The 23,244-nt window shown below is 39.6% G+C and overlaps 1 protein-coding gene across 3 annotated transcripts in view; it reads right to left on the bottom strand.

The window, feature by feature from the left end:
• Positions 1-23,244, bottom strand: part of LOC138328078 (E3 ubiquitin-protein ligase HERC2-like) — a 96,956-nt gene that overhangs the window by 22,407 nt on the left and 51,305 nt on the right. For 2 of the 3 annotated variants that reach the window (XM_069274689.1, XM_069274690.1), the window contains exons 35-60: positions 22,482-22,672; positions 21,980-22,130; positions 21,613-21,818; positions 20,937-21,152; positions 20,137-20,308; positions 19,359-19,639; positions 16,485-16,758; positions 16,080-16,282; positions 15,445-15,621; positions 14,363-14,480; positions 13,570-13,680; positions 12,995-13,103; positions 12,589-12,722; positions 11,795-11,985; positions 11,021-11,221; positions 9,338-9,625; positions 8,785-8,866; positions 8,032-8,175; positions 7,622-7,712; positions 7,144-7,321; positions 6,578-6,831; positions 5,792-5,936; positions 4,801-5,053; positions 4,310-4,484; positions 702-906; positions 39-332 (exon numbers count right to left, since the gene is read on the bottom strand). In XM_069274689.1, the coding sequence (XP_069130790.1) occupies positions 39-332; positions 702-906; positions 4,310-4,484; positions 4,801-5,053; positions 5,792-5,936; positions 6,578-6,831; positions 7,144-7,321; positions 7,622-7,712; positions 8,032-8,175; positions 8,785-8,866; positions 9,338-9,625; positions 11,021-11,221; positions 11,795-11,985; positions 12,589-12,722; positions 12,995-13,103; positions 13,570-13,680; positions 14,363-14,480; positions 15,445-15,621; positions 16,080-16,282; positions 16,485-16,758; positions 19,359-19,639; positions 20,137-20,308; positions 20,937-21,152; positions 21,613-21,818; positions 21,980-22,130; positions 22,482-22,672 (4,844 nt within the window). The remainder of the gene's footprint in view (positions 1-38; positions 333-701; positions 907-4,309; positions 4,485-4,800; positions 5,054-5,791; positions 5,937-6,577; positions 6,832-7,143; positions 7,322-7,621; positions 7,713-8,031; positions 8,176-8,784; positions 8,867-9,337; positions 9,626-11,020; positions 11,222-11,794; positions 11,986-12,588; positions 12,723-12,994; positions 13,104-13,569; positions 13,681-14,362; positions 14,481-15,444; positions 15,622-16,079; positions 16,283-16,484; positions 16,759-19,358; positions 19,640-20,136; positions 20,309-20,936; positions 21,153-21,612; positions 21,819-21,979; positions 22,131-22,481; positions 22,673-23,244) is intronic. The other variant, XM_069274691.1, reaches the window with a different exon arrangement.

The following is a 23,244-nucleotide window of genomic DNA, read 5'->3' as shown; positions in this document are numbered from 1 at the left end:
CATGTTTTGGCTTCATGTCTCAAGTCTTAATTACTTACCGTGGGATATGCCCTTCCTAAACATGTTAGAATCTCCGACAGCGTCTCTCGCCCTTTTGTTCCTACTCGCGACCCGACAGATAACTTCAGCAAATCAACAAGTACTCGACAATCATCAGCTGTCAGATGATTGGTGAACTCATCGAGACCAGCAGGGAAGGAAGTGGGTGCTTTCTCTATCGTAGAGGTGACTTGGTCTGTCGAGGTGAACGTCTCTGCCATTATACTAGTGGCGGGAGAGATCTTAGCGGCCAGACTGTGCATACTCGGGAACGAAGGAATCTCCGTGTTAATCTGTGAAAGAACATATAACAATTAGGGATACAACATAAAACTTTTAAGACATGTTTCTGTATAACGAGAAATATTCAGGGATTCTTTCTTTCATAGTTTAGAGTTTTAAAATCATTTCATGGGTGGACATATTCATAATATGAAACAATGATTCCATTTCAGTTCCTATATTAGAGTGGTTAATCAGGACTTGAACTTTTCTTCTACCGAAACATTTGTGAGGCGTCATATTTCAATTACGACGCCAATATTACCTGTGACTTCATAAAAGTGTTATTGCACATATTTATTGCGATATTTATAACATGGATTAACTGGTCAGTTATGTGATAAATAATATTTCTACACATTTCCAATTCAAGGACTTACATCTGAGTGAGTTGATTCTACTATAGATAGAGCTATGTCGGCATGATCTACAGCTTCTGAGTTCTCCATTGGCTGGTTGTTGGTGAGGTCCATAGTCTGGTGGGTCGACGCTGTCATGGAAGTCGACATTGCAGATATCTTAAGATCAGTGGACAATGGTGCAGCAGCAAGCTGTTCCTTGGCCAGAGAATTTACAATCGTGTCCCTGTAACAGTAAACAGTGTGATAACTCAAGTCCTTAGCTTCCGAAGTAAAATCCTAACGAGAGGGACAACTACTAATACATTAAAATCATTAACTGTCCAACAAACTTTCCACAATGGTATATATACTAGGCTTATTATTTGCTGATTACATCATCATGTTTCAAAGCTACACTTTACTTTTGCTCTAGATTTGAAATTCTTCATTTGAATTCAATTTCAGTGGCGGTAAAAGGGCTAACCATATGGTCCTTACCTTGCATATGTGACCTGAAGGGCTTTTAGTTCATGGCCCAGCTACAAGGCCTGATATTTGGCCCGTACCTTTCATATGTGATCTGAAGGCCTGTTAGTACATGGCCCAGGGCCTGCTGTTTGGTCCTTACCTTGCGTATGTAATCTGAATGGCTGTTAATACATAGCCTAGGGCCTGCTGTTTGATCCTTACCTTGCGTATGTAATCTGAATGGCTGTTAATACATAGCCTAGGGCCTGCTGTTTGATCCTTACCTTGCATATGTAATCTGAATGGCTGTTAATACATAGCCCAGGGCCTCCTGTTTTGTCCTTACCTTGCGTATGTGATCTGAAGGGCTGTTAATACATAGCCCAGGGCCTCCTGTTTTGTCCTTACCTTGCGTATGTGATCTGAAGGGCTGTTAATACATAGCCCAGGGCCTCCTGTTTTGTCCTTACCTTGCGTATGTGATCTGAATGGCTGTTAATACATAGCCCAGGGCCTGCTGTTTGGCCCTTACCTTGTGTATGTGATCTGAAGGGCTGTTAATACATAGCCCAGGGCCTGCTGTTTGGCCCTTACCTTGTGTATGTGATCTGAAGGGCTGTTAGTACATGGCCCAAGGCCTGCTGTTTTGCCCTTACCTTGCGTATGTAATCTGAATGGCTGTTAATACATAGCCTAGGGCCTGCTGTTTGTTCCTTACCTTGCGTATGTGATCTGAAAGGCAGTTAATACATGGCCCAGGGCCTGCTGTTTTGCCCTTACCTTGCGTATGTAATCTGAATGGCTGTTAATACATAGCCTAGGGCCTGCTGTTTGTTCCTTACCTTGCGTATGTAATCTGAATGGCTGTTAATACATAGCCTAGGGCCTGCTGTTTTGCCCTTACCTTGCGTATTTAATCTGAAGGGCTGTTAGTTCATTGGGCTGTTTTTATCTGCTGTTTTGCCTTACCTTGTGCATGTGATCTGAAGGGCTGTAAGTACATAACCCAGGGCCTGCTGTTTGGCCCTTACCTTGCATATGTGATCTGAAGGGCTGTAAGTACAAGGCCGGGGCCTGCTGTTTGGCCCTTACCTTGTGTATGTGATCTGAATGGCTGTTAATACATAGCCTAGGGCCTGCTGTTTTGCCCTTACCTTGCATATGTGATCTGAATGGCTGTTAATACAATGCTGTTTTGCCTTACCTTGTGTATGTGATCTGAAGGGCTGTAAGTACATGGCCCGGGGCCTGCTGTTTGGCCCTTACCTTGCGTATGCGATCTAAATGGCTGTTAATACATAGCCCAGGACCTGCTGTTTGGCCCTTACCTTGGGTATGTGATCTTAATGGCTGTTTATACATAGCCCAGGGCCTGCTATTTTGCCCTTACCTTGTGTATTAGATCTGAAGGGTTGTTAGTACATGGCCCAGGTCAAGCTGTTTGGCCTTTAATTACCTTGCATGTGATCTGAAGGGCAGTTAGTACATGGCCCAAGGCCTGCTGTATGGCCCTTACCTTGTGTATGTGATCTGAAGGGCAGTTAGTACATGGCCCAGGCCCTGCTGTATGGCCCTTACCTTGTGTATGTGATCTGAAGGGCAGTTAGTACATGGCCCAAGGCCTGCTGTATGGCCCTTACCTTGCATATGTGATCTGAAGGGCAGTTAGTACATGGCCCAAGGCCTGCTGTATGGCCCTTACCTTGCGTATGTGATCTGAAGGGCAGTTAGTACATGGCCCAGGCCCTGCTGTATGGCCCTTACCTTGCGTATGTGATCTGAAGGGCAGTTAGTACATGGCCCAAGGCCTGCTGTATGGCCCTTACCTTGCGTATGTGATCTGAAGGGCTATTAATACATAGCCCAGGGCCTGCTGTTTGGCCCTTACCTTGGTATGTGATCTGAAGGGCTGTTGGTACATGGCCCAGGGCCTGGTGTTTGGCCCTTACCTTGTGTATGTGATCTGAAGGGCTATAAGTACATGGCCCAAGGCCTACTGTATGGCCCTTACCTTGCGTATGTGATCTGAAGGGCTGTAAGTACAAGGCCCGGGGCCTGCTGTTTGGCCCTTACCTTGTGTATGTGATCTGAATGGCTGTTAATACAATAGCCTAGGGCCTGCTGTTTTGCCCTTACCTTGCATATGTGATCTGAATGGCTGTTAATACAATGCTGTTTTGCCTTACCTTGTGTATGTGATCTGAAGGGCTGTAAGTACATGGCCCGGGGCCTGCTGTTTGGCCCTTACCTTGCGTATGCGATCTAAATGGCTGTTAATACATAGCCCAGGACCTGCTGTTTGGCCCTTACCTTGGGTATGTGATCTTAATGGCTGTTTATACATAGCCCAGGGCCTGCTATTTTGCCCTTACCTTGTGTATTAGATCTGAAGGGTTGTTAGTACATGGCCCAGGTCAAGCTGTTTGGCCTTTAATTACCTTGCATGTGATCTGAAGGGCAGTTAGTACATGGCCCAAGGCCTGCTGTATGGCCCTTACCTTGTGTATGTGATCTGAAGGGCTGTAAGTACATGACCCGGGGCCTGCTGTATGGCCCTTACCTTGTGTATGTGATCTGAAGGGCTGTTAGTACATGGCCCAGGGCCTGCTGTTTTGCCCTTACCTTGCATATGTGATCTGAAGGGCTGTTAGTACATGACCCCGGGCCTGCTGTTTGGCCCTTACCTTGCGTATGTGATCTGAAGGGCTGTTAGTACATGACCCGGGGCCTGCTGTATGGCCCTTACCTTGCGTATGTGATCTGAAGGGCTGTTAGTACATGACCCAGGGCCTGCTGTTTGGCCCTTACCTTGCGTATGTGATCTGAATGGCTATTAATACATAGCCCAGGGCCTGCTGTTTGGCCCTTACCTTGGTATGTGATCTGAAGGGCTGTTAGTACATGACCCAGGGCCTGCTGTTTGGCCCTTACCTTGTGTATGTGATCTGAAGGGCTATAAGCACATGGCCCAAGGCCTGCTGTATGGCCCTTACCTTGCGTATGTGATCTGAAGGGCTATAAGTACATGGCCCAAGGCCTGCTGTATGGCCCTTACCTTGCGTATGTGATCTGAAGGGCTGTTAGTACATAGCCCAGGGCCTCCTGTTTTGTCCTTACCTTGCGTATGTGATCTGAAGGGCTGTTAGTACATGGCCCAGGGCCTCCTGTTTTGTCCTTACCTTGCGTATGTGATCTGAAGGGCTGTTAGTACATGGCCCAGGGCCTGCTGTTTAGCTAGGTCTGTCTCCTGTGAGAGGATAATTTTGGCCAGAGAAGGACGAACGACTTTAGTTGTCTGCGTAGATGGTGCCGGAGCCGAAGAATTAGCGTCATCAGCTACACTCTCATTCATACCTGGTAAAATACATCAAACACTGCCAAGTTATATAAAACAAGATATTAGATTTTAAGAAAACTTCATAACATTGGTATTTGATTTTGTTTCAGATTGCTATATTCTTTCAATGTGTACTTAGATTACAAAATTTAGGATTATTGTTTCCTGGGATCATCCTTTTTTAATTTTTTTAATGATAATAAGCGCAATCCAGTGGTTCAATAGCAGAAAAACGCTTTAATTCACATAATTCAGCGTTGTACATGAATTAGCGCTTAAAAGTACCGCTAAAATCAGTATGTTTACAGTAATTAATTCTCATTTTCAGTTTACTTAAGTTGATTGACTGAGGATAAACACCAAGAAGTGAGGCGCCAAGAGGATCTCTGGACGAGGAGAAGAGGACAGGCTCGTGAGATGTTGGTGTCGACAGATCGGTGGTCGCCCAGGAGATACTATGGGAGGAGCCACAGGCAACCCTCGTGATCTTGTATCCCTCAAGTCCGTGGACCAGGGCAGGCTTTCTGTTCACGGTAGTGGTGCTATTTCCCTGTTGTCCGTGATCATTGTCACCCCACGCATACACCTGTACAAAGAAATATATCCCTACATCTGTACTACTTATACCATGTACAAAACCTGGTAAAATCACCATCAAGAAATCAAGCCCATGGGGATATGGATGACCACCATTGATAAGATGTATATGGTCAAATGAAAAACGAATGTTTTCTCTGCTTTTCTCTCCTTTACTTTTCCATTATATTCAAGAAATTTGACAACAGGGGAAGTCATAAGGCGAAAAGGCCAAAAGTAATAAAACAATTGAAATTGAATAAATAATTTTGTCAAAATTTAGGATTGATGTATTGTTTGTCTTTCTTCTCTTTCATCAGTAACTGAGGTACAAAAAGCTACTAACAAAAGAGATCATTATTCAATCAATTTGATTCCATGGGTACATCTTGAGAATTTGCAGGAACAAATTCAATTGTCATTACCAAAATGTGATACTGTAAACATTGATATTTTCACAAGTGCTGAATTTCGTGATTTGTAACGATTCAACATTTTGTATCAGTGTTACCTTATTGATAGATATGTACTAGCTTCAGGTTTTTGGGAATATATTTTATATATTCACAAGAAAAAAGTGGAAATTTTAGTTGTGAAAACGCCTTTACCTAATTGGCAAACCCCCCTCCGCCCTTCACATAAATTTCCACATTTACACTATGTACAATCGCACATTACACAGTTGTGTGTACAGTATCTGCACATTGTATGCACTCTGTATTTGGTACGTTACTGTAAGGTGTCTTACCTGTCCTGAGTCTGTCACAGCCAGACAATGTAGAGCTCCAACAGCGACGTGGACGATCTTCTTACCCTTGAGGCCTTCCACCAGCTGGGGCTTCCTTACATGGGCATCGCTGCCATGTCCAAGGCGAAAGTAGTCTCCCTTACCCCTGATAACGTAACATGTAAGTACAGCATTAATAGCTAATATGTGATAATTATATCAATAATATTCTGAATTTATCTCCTCACAACCATTACCTCCCCATAATTGAATGTCAAAATAGTTTCAAATGGCACTCTTAGAGTTTATTTAAATGAAAACTTTCCTTTTATGTCAATGCCAATACTATATTATGAAAAGTTATAATGGCATTCAACCACAAGAGAAAACCAAATTCTATATCTTTCATACTTAAGTATGATATATTAGCATTTTCAACTTGTATTATATGTACTATAAATACTATGATTTTAATTGCTTGTGCAACCGGAACTCAATTTCTAGTCGGTGTAGGGAGGGGTTTAAAGACCCCTATCGATCATCGAATGCACGGAGCCCCATTCTGTACAAGTCCATTGACTTTCAATGAGACCAAAAACCTGCGAATTATTTAAATCCATTTTCTGACCATGTATGATTTCTTTGACCAAAGTAATTATTTTAAGTCATTTAATTTTTGCGAAATTCGAAATGTGTATTGAGATGACAGCAGTGACAGTGAAAAGGTTTCAAACAGTGGACAACAACTGATGAAGCATGATGGCTATATGTCATTCTGACCCTAAAAACCTAGAATTGATCTCATACCATGTCCAAACTTGGCCAGTCTTTGTGAGCGCCAGGGAGAACTGAGCTCCACACTCGATTTGACAAACACCCAGACCCCGTAGTCTGTCGATCTCATGAGGGACATTACATCCTTCACTGCCACCACGGCCAAGCTTCCCAAAGTCACCATCTCCCCATGAGTACACTAAACCCTCGTCTGTCAAGGCCAGTGTCTGTGCGTCTCGACTCCCGCAAGCCACCTGCATGACACGCTGGCTGGCAAGAACCTTCACCTGAAATGGACCACAATCAGAGATCAACAACTGGGTACACAATTAAAATCACTGTCATATCTAAAATACTGCAAAAAACAGGAAAATTTCTCACCTGAAATTAACCAATATCAGAAATCAAAATCTTGGTACTTGAAGTCATCATTCATTTAAATTCTATTGCCATTCATGATGGAACAGTCAATAGGATCGAAGAAGCTATTGTTATAATTTGAAATACTAGACCTCTATGAAAATTGATAATATTTTCTTAAAGTTACAAAGAATAGAAATAAATTTGACATTACAGAAAAGGAGAATGAAGTGTATGACCTGTTTGGGTTTAAGTTGTGTAGTATTATCCCCGTGACCTAGACGTCCATACTCTCCAAGACCCCAAGTGTACAGATCTCCATTGGATGTTATCGCTGCGCTATGAGAACTTCCACATGCTATATCACGGACCCGCTTTGACTTCAAGGCCTCTATCAGGCGAGGTTTGTCACAATTCCTGTATATAACACAAGCTTATGAGAATATTGCACCTTTTGACATTTAGCTCTGATTTCTCAAAACAAAAATCACTTACTTAAGTTATAAAAATAAAGTCATTAAAGTTAAAAAAGATTTACGTCTCTAAAACTTTTTACAAGGTATTCGTCCATTTTTCACATCAATTTGTTTTTTTAATAATCGGGGACAAATATGAGTTTTCAGATTTTAATTTTTTTTTAAACATATAACATTGTTATGTCTCTTTTATCATAAATGTAAATTAGACAGATATAAGATGCTGCTCATCAATACTTACCACCTACTGAAGTGACCTAATTTGCCATCATCTCCCTCCCCCCAGGAAAACACTTTCCCATCTGTGGTCAAAGCCAGAGAATGTCGTCCTCCTGTGAAAACATTTAAAGGAATACATGTATTCTGTTAAACAATTCCAAAAATCTCTTTTTCATTCATTGATATATTTTTCTGACAAATTTCCAAGATAACAATCTAATCTCTCTTAAACTCTTTTTCAGGTGTAGACAAAAATTCAAATTTTGTCAAATCAAATAGATTTAACATGGATTGGGCGGTAGGTAAAGCCTACATACGCGTAATGCCTTCTCCAAATTATCAAGTAAAATAGAAGGACAATAGATAAAGGATGCTGGATGATGCCGGACCATTTCATAAGAACAGAAAATATATCAGAGCAAATGCAATTACCTGAATGGACAGCCACCTTTTTGATGACATATTGACTAAGGGAGGTAAGCTGACGGGGAACAGAAATAGTCCCAGAACTGATCCCTAGTCCGAGACGACCATTAGTGGCCTCACCGCAGGCAAACATCTTCCCTTCCTGTGTAACTAGAAAGCAGAACCCACATACGGAAACAGTTAAATATCACATACAGATCATCATGTTAAACAGGTATTTGCGTCAGTTGGTAACAATAGAATACTTCAAATTTTTAAAAACAGCTGAGGGTATTCCATTTACACGACTTTTATATAACAAGGTTCGACTGAATCAACATGATACCAACACTTGGTTTGTTTAGTTTTATGTCCTATTAACAGCCAGGGTCATGTAAGGACGTGCCAGGTTTGTTGGTGGAGGAAAGCCGGAGTACCCGGAGAAAAACCACCGACCAGCGGTCAGTACCTGGCAACTGCCCCACATGGGATTCAAACTCGCATCCCAGAGGTAGAGGGCTTGTGGTAATATGTGGGGACATCTTAACCACTCGGCCACCGCGGCCCCGATACCAACACATACATAACATCACATATATACTAATATTACATAATCTACCAGTAACTTTCAAAGCAAATATATAAAATTTAGTTAAATGAAAAATGTCTATAATGGTCCTTCGACCATGAAGAATTTAAATATTTTCCTTCTCCAGTTAAGCAAAATTACTAGATGACAGCAGGGGCTGTCAGCAGTGACCACGTGATGGGAACACTCACCACAAAACAGGCTTTTGGAACCTCCAGCTATCTGTACACATCTGAGAGCAGACAGAGTTTCATTCAAGCACGGCAGTTTGATCTGAAAAAAACCACATTCAATAAGTAACAAACAATTTTCCCCCAAAGTCAATGATCATACACCTGTTTTCTTGAGGACAGAGATTGAGATCTGTTACTTATCAGTATGCTAAAGGAATATGTATTTTGATTTTAAATATTTGTTTTGTTTTCTGATCGGTGTTGCGTAAATAAACAGGAGGCCCAGACGGCATCTAACACTAATCTAGATGTTGCGATTCGCTTTCTAAAGTGATGCAATGGCTAGAATAGATCATATTGACTCAATGATTCCCCTAGTTACTTTTGACCGTATGATTCCTTATGTGACCTTCAATCTTATGACTCCCTAAGATACCTTTAACCCTTTGACTACCTGAGATAACTTTGACCCTTTGAACCCCTGAGATAACTTGCACCCTTTGAACCCCTTGCTTGCCTTTAACCCTTTGATTTCCAGAGGTTACTTTGACCCATTGAACCCCTGACTTACCTTTGACCCTTTAGGCCCTCCGAGTTGGTCTTTATCGTTGAGTCCCCAGCAGAAAACGTGTGTCTGTATCTCCTTACTCCCGCTGACCTTTGACCTGTGTTTGTTGATGGGAGTTGTTACAGTCTTGTCTTCATCTTCGTCTTCACGATCCGAGGCCAGAAATGTGTAACTGGCGGCCATATCATCTTCATCGGCACGTAAGCGTCCAATCAATGACAGACCATGTACCTTACAATCGATTCCACTGCTTCTGCACTGCTTAATTGAGATCTCCACACACCGAAAGTACTGCAACAAAGTATTACAACATAAATCTCCACACATCGAAAGTACTAAAACATAGCATTACAACATAAATCTCCACAAATAGGAAATGCTGCAACTGAGAATTGAAGAGTACAAAGTATCACCATTAATGCTTCAACGAAAAATAAAATTTTCCAGAAGAAACAGATTATCAGTTAAGCTGTTCCATGTTGGGTTTAGTCAGACATGTTAACCTTCGGTGACCAAAAAGAGGTAGATTTTTTACTCAAAAGCGGTAGCATTGCACGCGGCATTTTTGCGGTGCGTCAGAGATATATAAATATCAAAAATATGCAAAATAATTACAAAAACATATTTTGTTAACAAATTATGTTTTAACTTTGATTATCCCCATAGGCGTTGGTGGCTCATTTTGCATTTTTTTAATGTTAATTGAGGCTTACATTAAATTTAGAAGAGGTAAAATGCCAATAAATATATTATATACTTTTATTTCAATGTATTTATCACCCTTTTTAAATATACATTTTGTCTATTTTTTTTCACTTTATTGAATACATACTGGACTCATTTTCTTTTGATTTATGTAAGAAAAAATACAAATATTTGTTTCTAAAACGTTCACCAATATTCTAGAAAAACAACCCCCCTACGAAAAATTTTTTTTTTTTTTTTTTGTGAATTCCTGAAATTTTATACCAAAATCCGGATCCTTTATTAGAATCACCTCATTCCAAAATGGCGGCCATTACGATTGCAAAGTTTATGACTTTCAGCAGACACTATACACCTATTTTACATTAAAAACGTGAGTAAATCATTTCAATTATAAGCAGTGTTTGTTTTTGAAATGAAGCTATTTAGTTTTTTAGCACAAAATTTATTGAAAGGCCAGATGATTGTTTCCTTACGGTAGGCCTACATAATACACATCTTTACACTCAGACACATGAAATAAGTGACACACCACCAAGCCAAGGTGGAACTAGCCCCAGGCTGTTAATTAGCACCAGTGGGTGTTGGTCAGGGAGTGTTCACACCTCCTTTGTTTACTTAATTATCAAGCCAGTCCCCCTACACTCTCTGGTATGCATTTTGAAGCCACCATGGCAGCCCAACCCGACTATAAAAATTTCAGAAATCGGAAGAAAAAAAATAAAGAAGATGTTTTGCAGAAATCGGAATATTTGGATATTAAAGCGGTAGGCGGAATATCAGCTTCAAAAGCGGTAGACTTCCGCCTGAATCGGTAGAGTTAACATGTCTGGGTTTAGTGAGCAACCACAGCTTCATACATAAAGTCCTCTTTATCAATTTTTATTCTCCGTCATTAAATAACCCTGGCTGTTAGGACAATAATTTCAAACCAAATAAAACAAAATGTTTAGCTTAGTCTGGAGTATCTAGTAGACTTACATCGTTCATGTTTTCCAGCAGGGTAACTAGAGTATCTGTGGGACCAATCGTCACCGTCTTAATATTTTCTTTCATGGTGTTGACAGAGTCGCCAGCACTGAGGACAACCACAGACGGCATGTAGCTGGAGTCGGCTGGATCCACTCTCATATAAAGTCGGTGGATAAGGATGTCCGGTTGAAGTTCCAGGCGAATCCAATGCTATTAAAAACCAAGCAGTTATCCATTTCACAACGATTTTGGTATATGATATTAAAAGTAGATACAATAGAATTTATCTACAAAACAAATAAAGATAAATAAATATGAATACAGGTAGAGTGTTTAAGTGTAGTTTTAACCGTTTGGATATCTAACCCAGCTGGCCATCATGAAGCTGGCACAATATGACATATACCGTCCTCAAATCACAAGCACCTACACAAGTTCTTTCCTAAACACATGTAGTGGCATCCCTAAATAAAATCAACCTTAATAATTTAAGTCATCCCTGATATAATGACCCTCCTCAAATAATATCATCCCTAACACTTGATAACAAATTACTGTAAACCAACTATTTCTTGTCTGCAATTTACTTTTGCAAATTTCGTGATACAAGTAAATTCATGAAAGTTCATAACCGAAAAGTTTCATCTACATGTACAACAATTATATTGATAGGAATTTCATCTTTTTTCAATCCGCGAGTTTTGATTTCAGCTTAATTATTTAAAAATGAAAATCATGAAATCTAAAAGCTGTGAAAGGGTTAGAATGCATAGGATAGCAGACCTTTCCCTGTGAGCCTGAACTCTGCCAGTAGCCGCTGTTTCCCTCTATCAGGCGGAGGGCCTGGTTCTCCCTTGAAGACACCATCAGGCTTTTTACACAACTGTGCCAATCATCGATCATCGAACCAGACAATGGGAAAGATAACTTCTTTTTATGTTTCCCTGGCTTTCCCACCAGGACCGGTTCACTGCCTGAAAATAAAACGTAGAATTCAAAATGACACTGCATACTTCATGGTGTTAAAACATTTTACTGCTCTTAGCTAACAACAGCAGAAATAAAGAAATACTGAAATGTGACTTAAGGTTTGATCTTCAGCATGAAATTATAAGATTTTGTAACAATATTCACTGTAAAATCAGAGGATCAGCCCTAGTCAAACCTGCCTCTGTATAAAGACCACCTACATAATAAGACCATTTTCTCATAGTCCCAAATGGTAAATTTCAACTCAATTTGACCTGTGTATAAAAACCACCAAGTTATAAAGACCATTTTTCTTGGTCCCTTAGGCATTATAGACAGGTTTGGCTGTATTTGTAATTTTTGTGATTTTCTTCTTCTTCAGTTTGTGTTAGCTTTAGAAATCTGATAATCCCAGAAACAAAAGCATGTGTATATATATAGGTTTGCATTTTGGGAATGGATTCGACAATATTGTTTAAAATTCTAATAAGTTGGGACTGACTTTTAAATATATATACAAGAGGAAAGATGGTTAAATGAGGTAAACTCTCAAATCTTACATTCTGAGGATAGAAAGATGTAGCTTTTGATAAGACAGTCAAAGATACCTGGTTCAGAAATTCTGTTGAATGGATGACGATGTTTCTTGGATCGAAAGCAATTTTCACAAAAGTCGAAATCCTCGCACAGTTTACATTTAAACCTGGGGCCTACTATTGGGAAGACCTGGCACTCGTCACAGCTGGAAAATATCATTGATACATTGTTTAGTAGAAACGCATCCAATATCTTACGGATAAAAACATGAAATTGAAAATACTATTTCATCAAAACTCAATCATGTTTTAAATTAAGATTTATATGGCTTGTTAACATGGAAAGAATGCTGTATACATGCTTATTTTAGTGCAGTCAAAAGCTACCCTTTTCCAAAAGTATGTTTACAGTATTACCATTATAGTAGCATAGAAAATGTTGACTGAAAACATAAGGCTTAATTGAGATGTGACTTACCTGACACCAGGATGAGTACTCGGGACGATCTCCATCTCGTCTATAATTCCAGTCCAATGAGCCTGTTGTGGGAAATCCACAGTCAGGTCCCGTCCATTGGGATTTATGGCTGTAAGAATAATATTACCATGGTAACTTTAGGCTGCTAAATGCTGAATGTCCTTCTCCCAGGGATAAATCTCTATGGATTAACCCCAACTCCCCTAACAAGAGCTGTTTGAGAACAGCGAAGCTCGCCTCTGGAATTATGTTGATTAAATTCAGGTTTCTTGCGATTTACCAGTTGCAATGTCATTACATAATTTAACTTTTCAGCCCATTGGGCCTTTTGAAATTCTCAAAATTCATCATTTCCCCGCTTTAAATGATTGTCCATATATCCATTACAACAATTATAATCAACATTATAACCCCCAAAGCCGACGTGATTCCATAAGCCCTCTTCTCTTTGAGAGGCGAGCTAAAAATAGTAACTGATCCCTTCTTCCTCTAGATTTATACCCCCAGAACTAATTCATCCATCTTTAGGCCTGATTAAACCTCATATGAGCAATTCATCTATTATAGTTAATTACCTGTAACTGTCCCAATACTGTGATGCGTGACAGAGCCCCACTTGTACGTCGGCATGGTAACACTTGGCTTCACCCGTACTTTGTCATTAACTTTGATGGGTTGTGATGAACCTGTATGAACAAAAAATTAATTGGGATAAATTAAAACCTTAATAGCAAGACTTAGAAATCACATTTGATTAATGAGCACATCTATTCTGTTTGGCAATTAACATTTCTAGGTACATTTATTGTTCTTATGTTAGTCAAGATTCAATGATTCAAAGTGAATAAATCAATCACTTGGTACTGGACTTAGTTGGTAATTAGGTCAGGGACTTTTATCAATATCTTTATGTGTATTTCAGATAATTATTATCTAGTGAATCAGGGAGTTCTATTTTTCTCCATATTACAGACAGAACACAGTCAGTATCGTCTCCAGTTTATACTCCAATGTTGCTTATATACATGTACGTATGTACAAAAATTTGTGAGGAAAAAAAAAAAAGGCTTTGTAGCTTCCACTTAAAAAGCCTGATTCTTATACCGGAAAATATGGTTTCTTCATTAACTGGATTATTATAAGTATAGTCAAACCTGTCTATAAAGACACTGAAGGGAAAAAGTAAATATGTCCATCATAAACAGATGTCCTTTGTAGAGGTAAATTATATAGTAAATTGTACCAAATAAGGTGGATGAGTATGTTCTTTATAGACATGTGTCCTTTATACAGAGTTGTCCTTTAAATTTATACCAGGTTTGATTGTTGCTTTAACTAATGTAGTTGTAATATGAAATATGAACAAACCTGCTGTGAGGCCCAAGTGTCCCAGAAGTTCCACATGTATATATCTGACCCAGTAGGTACCTTCCTTCCTCTGCCAGTCTGCCTGGATATTGAGGTCATGAAGTCCATCTCTGTCCAACTGAGAATATAAACAGTTAGAATAACATTACAGCAAAGATCTTAGGCCTTAGAAATCAACCATAAACAGTTCACAGTCATACCTGGCATGTGAATTCCTCAAAGGAATATATTAACCAAGAGGCCTAAAGGTCCTCAACAGTAATTTGTCTACCTTTCAATACAAACTTATTCATACAAAACATCATACTGTACAGCATGAAATTTTTGTTCTTGTCATGGTTACTATAAACCACAAATATCAAAAACAATGAATCAGGTTTGATATAATAGAGATAGCATGTTCTATCAGCAAACCGTGAATATTTCTATCCACATAACCGTGAATATTTCTATCCACATAATAATTTAAAAGCTCCATACCACAAAAGAAAGTACACACAAATATTTCATATTATACAGTATAGCTGTCATGTTTAATTTACTTGTTTGGAGATATATTAATCAGGATCATACCTGTAGTCCTACATTACAAGAGTGTAACTGACCTTGACAAATTAGGATTATTCCTGTAGTCCTACATAACGAGAGTGTGACTGACCTTGACCAATTAGGATCATACTTATGATTCTACATAACAAGAGTGTGACTGACCTTGACCAATCAGGATCATTCCTGTGGTCCTACATTACAAGAGTGTGACTGACCTTGACCAATCAGGATCATTCCTGTGGTCCTATATAACAAGAGTGTGACTGACCTTGACCAATCAGGATCATACCTGTGGTCCTACATTACAAGAGTGTGACTGACCTTGACCGACCAGGATCCTTCCTGTGGTCCTACATTACAAGAGTGTGACAAACCTTTACCAATCAGGATCATTCCTGTGGTCCTACATTACAAGAGTGTAACTGACCTTGACCAATCAGGATCATTCCTGTGGTCCTACATTACAAGAGTGTAACTGACCTTGACCAATTAGGATCATTCCTGTGGTCCTACATTACAAGAGTGTAACTGACCTTGACCACCTTTCCAATATCTCCTTCCTGTACCTCCTCGTATGTACGACAACACCTAACAGTCATGCCAGTTTGTATGTTATCCCGGATGTACATGGCGTACTCGTCGTTGCTGAGGAAATCTGTCCGCCTCTTAAATGTCTGCACAGTGCCAGTGGCTCCAAGCTCTGTAGAAATCTGTTAAAAAACAGTTTTAATTATTGTGAATTATTATATGCATGTCAAGCTGGTTATACATTTTCCTGGAGATATTTTTCCAATTTTGCAAGACATTGCTGTAGTTATTAAAACTTGATCTTCTTGATTAGATAATGATGAATAGCATATTACTTTTTTTTTATTAAAATACGAAATTCTATTGTTCTATAGACAAAATGGGACTCACCCCCAGACTACAATTAGGATCATAAGCTAAAATGGGACTCACCCTCAGACTACAATTAGGATCATAAGCTAAAATGGGACTCACCCCAGACTACAATTAGGATCATAAGCTAAAATGGGACTCACCCCAGACTACAATAAGGATCATAAGCTTAAATGGGACTCATCCCCAGACTACAATTAGGATCATAAGCTAAAATGAGACTCACACCGAAACTACAATTAGGATCATAAGCTAAAATGGGACTCACCCCTAGACTAGAATTAGCATCATAAGCTATGTCGAGATCATCAAAGTCCTCAGAGGTTGAGTCTGACTCAGAGTACGAGTCGACTGACGACAGACTCTCGGTATCTGACTCTTCCTGTGTGCTGACCTCGGGATGTTCTATGAGCCAGTTAACCAGAGCCTCGGGGCGAGGACTATCTCCCTCCGCTTGTAGAGATCCTCCAGCTGAACAACAACAAACAGAATTCATTACAAGTACTCGGAGTCTAAGTTACCATGTTCGCAAAGTCCAATAAGATTAGGTAACAAGTAAAAATTTTGCCCTTAGTGACATATTTCAGTTGATGGCTTTTTTATTTCTAAGAAATCAAGGCCAGGTGAGATAAAAATTGAGAAACAGAAATCAATGTGGCATATGTTTTCTTACCCATTGATTTGATAGCCATCTCCACATGCTTCCTTTGAAAGCCCATCTCCATAATCTGCGTAACAACAGCCGTGGGCGGAGGCTGCTGAGAAGTCGCTTTTGATTTCTTGACCTTGGCGGTCCGACTGCTGTTGGTGGTATTAGTCGCAGCTGATGTGAGTGTCTTGTATGGCACTGAAGCTTCATGTTCACTCTCAGAGTCTGATGAGTCTGTCTCGTCCTGGTCCAGGAGACTAGCAGCTGTCAGGTACTGGCAAACAGCCAGAGACGCAGCCTACACAAAGAGGATTATAATTATAATAGTTCCAAAAAAAGAGGCCCAAAGGGCCTTAACGGTCATCTGACTACCTTGGCAATAGTAAAATTAATTATATATGGTGTCACTTTGTCAGGACCATGTCAGGATCATTTTCAATTTCTTTCAACAAATTTTATTTCAAACAAGAGGCACAAGGGCCTTAACATATAGGAAATTAATTAGATATAGTGTCATGGTAGCCATCTTCGATTTGTGATCAACCAGAGATGTAACAATACTTTGTCGGGCCCATGTCAGGATCATTTCATGCAAGTTTCAGCCAAATCGCACCGGTAGAACTTGAGAAGAAGTTCGAAATATGTTTTCAAGATGGCGGCTGTGGCTGCCATCTTGGGTTTTGTATCAACCTAAAAAATAACAACACTTTGTCAGGACCATGTCAGGATCATTTCATGCAAGTTTCAGTCAAACCGCACCGGTTTTCAAGATGGCGGCTGTGGCGGCCATCTTTGATTCAAAGATGGCGGCTGTGGCGGCCATCTTGGATTTCGGATCGACCCGAAAAATAACAACACTTTGTCGGGACCATGTCAGGATCATTTCATGCAAGTTTCAGCCAAATCGCACCGGTAGAACTTGAGAAGAAGTTCAAAATGTGTTTTAAAGATGGCGGCTGTGGCGGCCATCTTGGATTTGGGATCGACCCGAAAAATAACAACACTTTGTCGGGACCATGTCAGGATCATTTCATGCAAGTTTCAGTCAAATTGCACCAGTAGAACTTGAGAAGAAGTTCAAAATGTGTTTTCAAGATGGCGGCTGTGGTGGCCATCTTGGATTTCGGATCGACCCGAAAAATAACAACACTTTGTCGGGACCATGTCAGGATCATTTCATGCAAGTTTCAGCCAAATCGCACCAGTAGAACTTGAGAAGAAGTTCAAAATGTGTTTTCAAGATGGCGGCTATGGCGGCCATCTTGGATTTGGGATCGACCCGAAAAATAACAACACTTTGTCAGGACCATGTCAGGATCATTTCATGCAATTTTCAGCCAAATCGCACCGGTAGAACTTGAGAAGAAGTTCAAAATGTGTTTTCAAGATGGCGGCTGTGGCGGCCATCTTGGATTTCGGATCGACCCGAAAAATAACAACACTTTGTCGGGACCATGTCAGGATCATTTCATGCAAGTTTCAGCCAAATCGCACCAGTAGAACTTGAGAAGAAGTTCAAAATGTGTTTTCAAGATGGCGGCTGTGGCGGCCATCTTGGATTTCGGATCGACCCGAAAAATAACAACACTTTGTCGGGACCATGTCAGGATCATTTCATGCAAGTTTCAGTCAAATCGCACCGGTAGAACTTGAGAAGAAGTTCAAAATGTGTTTTCAAGATGGCGGCTGTGGCGGCCATCTTTGATTTGGGATCGACCCGAAAAAAAACAACACTTTGTCGGGACCATGTCAGGATCATTTCATGCAAGTTTCAGCCAAATTGCACCAGTAGAACTTGAGAAGAAGTTCAAAATGTGTTTTCAAGATGGCGGCTGTGGTGGCCATCTTGGATTTCGGATCGACCCGAAAAATAACAACACTTTGTCGGGACCATGCCAGGATCATTTCATGCAAGTTTCAGCCAAATCGCACCAGTAGAACTTGAGAAGAAGTTCAAAATGTGTTTTCAAGATGGCGGCTATGGCGGCCATCTTGGATTTGGGATCGACCCGAAAAATAACAACACTTTGTCAGGACCATGTCAGGATCATTTCATGCAATTTTCAGCCAAATCGCACCGGTAGAACTTGAGAAGAAGTTCAAAATGTGTTTTCAAGATGGCGACTGTGGCGGCCATCTTGGATTTCGGATCGACCCGAAAAATAACAACACTTTGTCAGGACCATGTCAGGATCATTTCATGCAAGTTTCAGCCAAATCGCACCGGTAGAACTTGAGAAGAAGTTCAAAATGTGTTTTCAAGATGGCGGCTGTGGCGGCCATCTTGGATTTCGGATCGACCCGAAAAATAACAACACTTTGTCGGGACCATGTCAGGATCATTTCATGCAAGTTTCAGTCAAATCGCACCGGTAGAACTTGAGAAGAAGTTCAAAATGTGTTTTCAAGATGGCGGCTGTGGCGGCCATCTTTGATTTGGGATCGACCCGAAAAATAACAACACTTTGTCGGGACCATGTCAGGATTATTTCATGCAAGTTTCAGCCAAATTGCACTGGTAGAACTTGAGAAGAAGTTCAAAATGTGAAAAGTTAACGCACGGCGGACGGCGCACGGCGCACGGCGCACGGCGGACGGCGGACGACGACGGACGAAACATGATGACTATAGGTCATCCTGACCCTTCGGGTCAGATGACCTAAAAAAGGAATATTGGAACAACACTCTCTAATTACATCAAGATTATATAAGGACAACCCCCTCTATCAACCCCTTAAACCTCCAAAGATGAAATGTGATGCAGTATAAGGCAATCCACAATGAACCTACAATAATAACACACACAAAATTCACTTTACAATTGAAAAATAATCATAATGATCCATAATTATCAGGTAAGTATCCATTCTAAACTATAATGTAAACTTTTGGACCTACCTCAAGCTCCTCCCGTGTAAACACAGCTTTAAGTGGGGAAGGCTGTGTAGCGCTGATCATGAGCTGCTGGAATAAAGTAGAGGGTGATTCTTGTACATCACCGAGCTCATCGTCACTACCAGAAAGTTCAAGGTCAGGCGTAGGCGCCGTCTCCTGAATTCCGCGCTGGTTCATAATGAGGCGTAGTTTTTCCTGACGACTAAACAACACTCGACAGGCCTTGATAAGACAAAGACGCAACTGCTGACGTCGCAAGTCTCCAAGGTCAAATGATACAGATGCTGTAACAAAGAACAGAAAACAATGATTACTTGAGTCTTATACAACAGGGCCTAGTTTCAGGAACATTCTATCACCTTAACTTATAATTCCCTATGAAAAAGCATAACAGAAGTTAAAGAATGTTCATGAATCTGGGCCAAGAATGTTCTTATTTTGGATCCCTTTCGGTGGTGATTTTATTTGATTAAAGGCCATTCCTTTATTTCAATTGGTTTCAGTATTTAAAAAATCAAACTTAAGTACATAATTTTCATGCAGAGATGAAAGTAGAATCTTTCTTCTTCTATAAGTTTTACATTGATACACTCTGCTTAATCAAAACTTCTTAAAGAGTCTGCTTAATCAAAACTTCTTAAAGAGTAATTATACAAGTCCACAAAGTCATGATTTAAACCTAGAATATCACAATAACACAACAACGACAACACTTCCTAATACACACACAGTAATGTCCTTTAAAATGTGTCATGATTTATGTCCCTTTACCAATACTTACAGAGAAGTTCTGACTCGACACTGGCCATACTGGCAGCCAGTGGGGCTCGATCCTTAACGAGGTCTTTGTCGGGCTTCGACACAGTACTGGCCAGACCAATTAGGCCTGACCACATACTACAAACACGGTCATTCATTGGTAGTTTATCAACACAGAACTCTAGACTTGGACACTGGAAGATGACAGCAACAAATATTAGTGTTTCACCCAGATACAGAAAATCATGTTAACAACAAGCAGGTTATCTCCCCTTGATATAAATACCTCAAATTTACTTACACAACATTTTACACTAGAATACTTGTAAAAAGATGTATAATAGCTTATATGTTAATAGCATCCTCCTGATACAAATATATAACCTGTCCAATTTTTCTTCGTAGAATTCTCGACTGGCCGACACTGATAAGATATTTGCGTAACAGCAAATGAATGATCTCCCTTTGATAAGCCTTTTGTTTGTTTCAAGAAAATAATGAATTTACTGCAGAAAATAATGACTTATCTGAACTGATATAAATATTTATGTATTTATCTACACATTTATATATAAATACAGATTTTTAAAATATAACACCCAGAAAATTATGCTTTCTGATATTTTCTCCCATGATATGTAATACAATGAGAAACTATGGCTGAACACCAAATGAGTTATCTCCCTTAACATATTTATGGACTGGTTATCTACACAGTGGATACTTTTTATGTACACAGAGAGTTTTCTATTTTGGTAGATCAATGAGAATTCAATATGAAGAAAAACTAAATACATATCTGAGGAAAAGTAAATAACCTACAGCAGATAACTCTGTAAGCCTGCAGGCACGAAGGAAGCCATCATCAAACTGCACATGTATTCTGCCTTTAGGTGTGATGCGAGCGATGGTACCCTGGTGAAATAGATCGTGACAAACCCGGCCACCCAAGTGTGGCCTGTTGTCGATTCCACCAATCAGGGTGAGAGCAGCCATGACACCACGTTGGGGGTCAGACGTCATCCCTACACAAGGGTCCTGTGATATACAATTTTACAGATGACATATTGTTATCAGAGCAAGAAATTTACTGTTAGGTATCTGGTGCACCATTATTTTTTATCTATCTATAAAGCACTGTACAGTTGTTTTTAATCATAAGGGATTGAACTTTGTTGACTTTCAAGACTCACTAATAAAACACAAAAATTCATAGTCTTATCCCGTTTAGAAATTGCCAACAATTGTCCTTGCAAATTCTTATCATAAAGAAAATTGCAAAATTTTCTTCTGACTCGTGAAATTAAAACGCTATATACAGAAATAATTACTAATTAATATGAATAATTAATAATACATTGATTTTATTTCCATTTATACCAGTTTCTTACTAAATGTGTATTTAATGTAAATTTCTCCTTCGATGTGGTCATTAATATTTTATTGCGTATTTCTATTAGCACTGAAATGTTTCCAATTTTAGGAGTGTAATACTTACATCATTGGAAGGCTGAACTTTGTCTGCCATAAGAGTCGAAATATTAGAGAGACGAGAAATGATATAGTCATTGATATGTGCATTCCAGCATTCACATGTGTGAAGCTTCCGAAGAAGTGCAACAAGCTCTTCAGCGATGGTGCTCGTATAGGATGCTGTCAGGGATACAGGGGCTCGTTGTTTGTGTCCCTTCCTAGGGGTGTCCACTGCTCAAAATACAAATATTACAGTAAGATACAGCATAATACAGTTAGGGACGAGTAATATATATAAAAGGATTACAGGGATACAGACGCTCGCTGTTTGTATTGTTTTCTAGAAGTGTCCACTGTTGAGTCAAGGTCAATATAGCTTAATAGAGACTTACTCTGAGGCAGTAGAGTTGGATCAGCCACACACGACATCAGAATACGACCCAGCATCTCAAACAATTGTTCAACAATGGCCTTCACTCTAGATTCCTTCACTGACAGGTCCCACGATGGCAGTACTGCTCTCAGGAACTTTAAAGTCAGAATCTGAATTCAACATCAAAATAGGTTTTATAACAAGTAAATACACACTTATTCAAACATGTTTAGATAATGATTATGAACACTAAGAAAAAGATGATATACTGTTTAACTAGTTATTTTTGTGGGTTTGATTTGTTCGCAATTTTGCAGACCATCACCTTGGTCACGAAATTTTATTATGATCAGTGAAATATCAAGAATCTACTGAATTATGTACATTGTATACACTTCAAGCGAAACCCCAAAATTTTGATCTATTAAATTCTAAATTTCTAGTTTTTTTGTTTCAAATTATGAACATTTTGACCCGTGGAAATAACTGCCTATACAATACTATCATCAAAGTTGTTTTACCTGTCTTGTGACACTTTTGGCGAGTTGTTGAGAATTGTCCACCTCCAACATCTTCAGTAGTAGATCCACCCATCGCTGGGTGCTGAAAGCGTGACATATAGACGTCCCTGTCGCGATAGCTCGCATAAATCCCAGGGTACACCAGCTGTAGTGCTGTTCAAAGGCTACCTGGGCCGATACAGAGTTGGAGTCTACAAATCCAAAATAATTCACTATCAATATTGTAAACCAACATATTGTCAACCCAGTGTCTTAATTTTTGTTCATGTCTAAAAAATTCTCTACATAAGTCTGTATTTAGCTTTTCAGACTTATAAAATTCTGTTTCTGATATACAATGTACTAAAGAGTGTAAGCTGCAGCTGATTATCAAGATTTTAGGGTATAAAGTGTACCCCTGTTTGGCACATTTCTTAATTCTAAGTTCTTCGCAAATTGAATGGAGCTCTAAATTAAGCAGATTTACTGCATTATCTGTAAATAGAATTGTAAGTTGATTGACTTCGTCTTCAGAATGTTATTCAGATGGACCATGGTGTGCTAATTTATTGTTTATTTACGGTACAATTGTGAAATTGTCTGCACAAAGTACTGGTACATTATATCATTGACATATAGCTGTACTAAATACTGTTAATACAAATATATACAGAAGGCTTGCTGCGGCAGACATGATTCACTGAAAACTTTAATCCTTATGATAAGACTTTCTCTTACCTACATGCTAAGAAGTTGTTGCCTTGCAGTGTTGAAAATTAACTCA

This window comes from Argopecten irradians, chromosome 7 (assembly GCF_041381155.1).
Source record: "Argopecten irradians isolate NY chromosome 7, Ai_NY, whole genome shotgun sequence".
NCBI lineage: Eukaryota > Metazoa > Mollusca > Bivalvia > Pectinida > Pectinidae > Argopecten > Argopecten irradians.
Note: the sequence above shows the minus strand (reverse complement) of the source record. Positions and strands in the feature narration are given on the sequence as shown.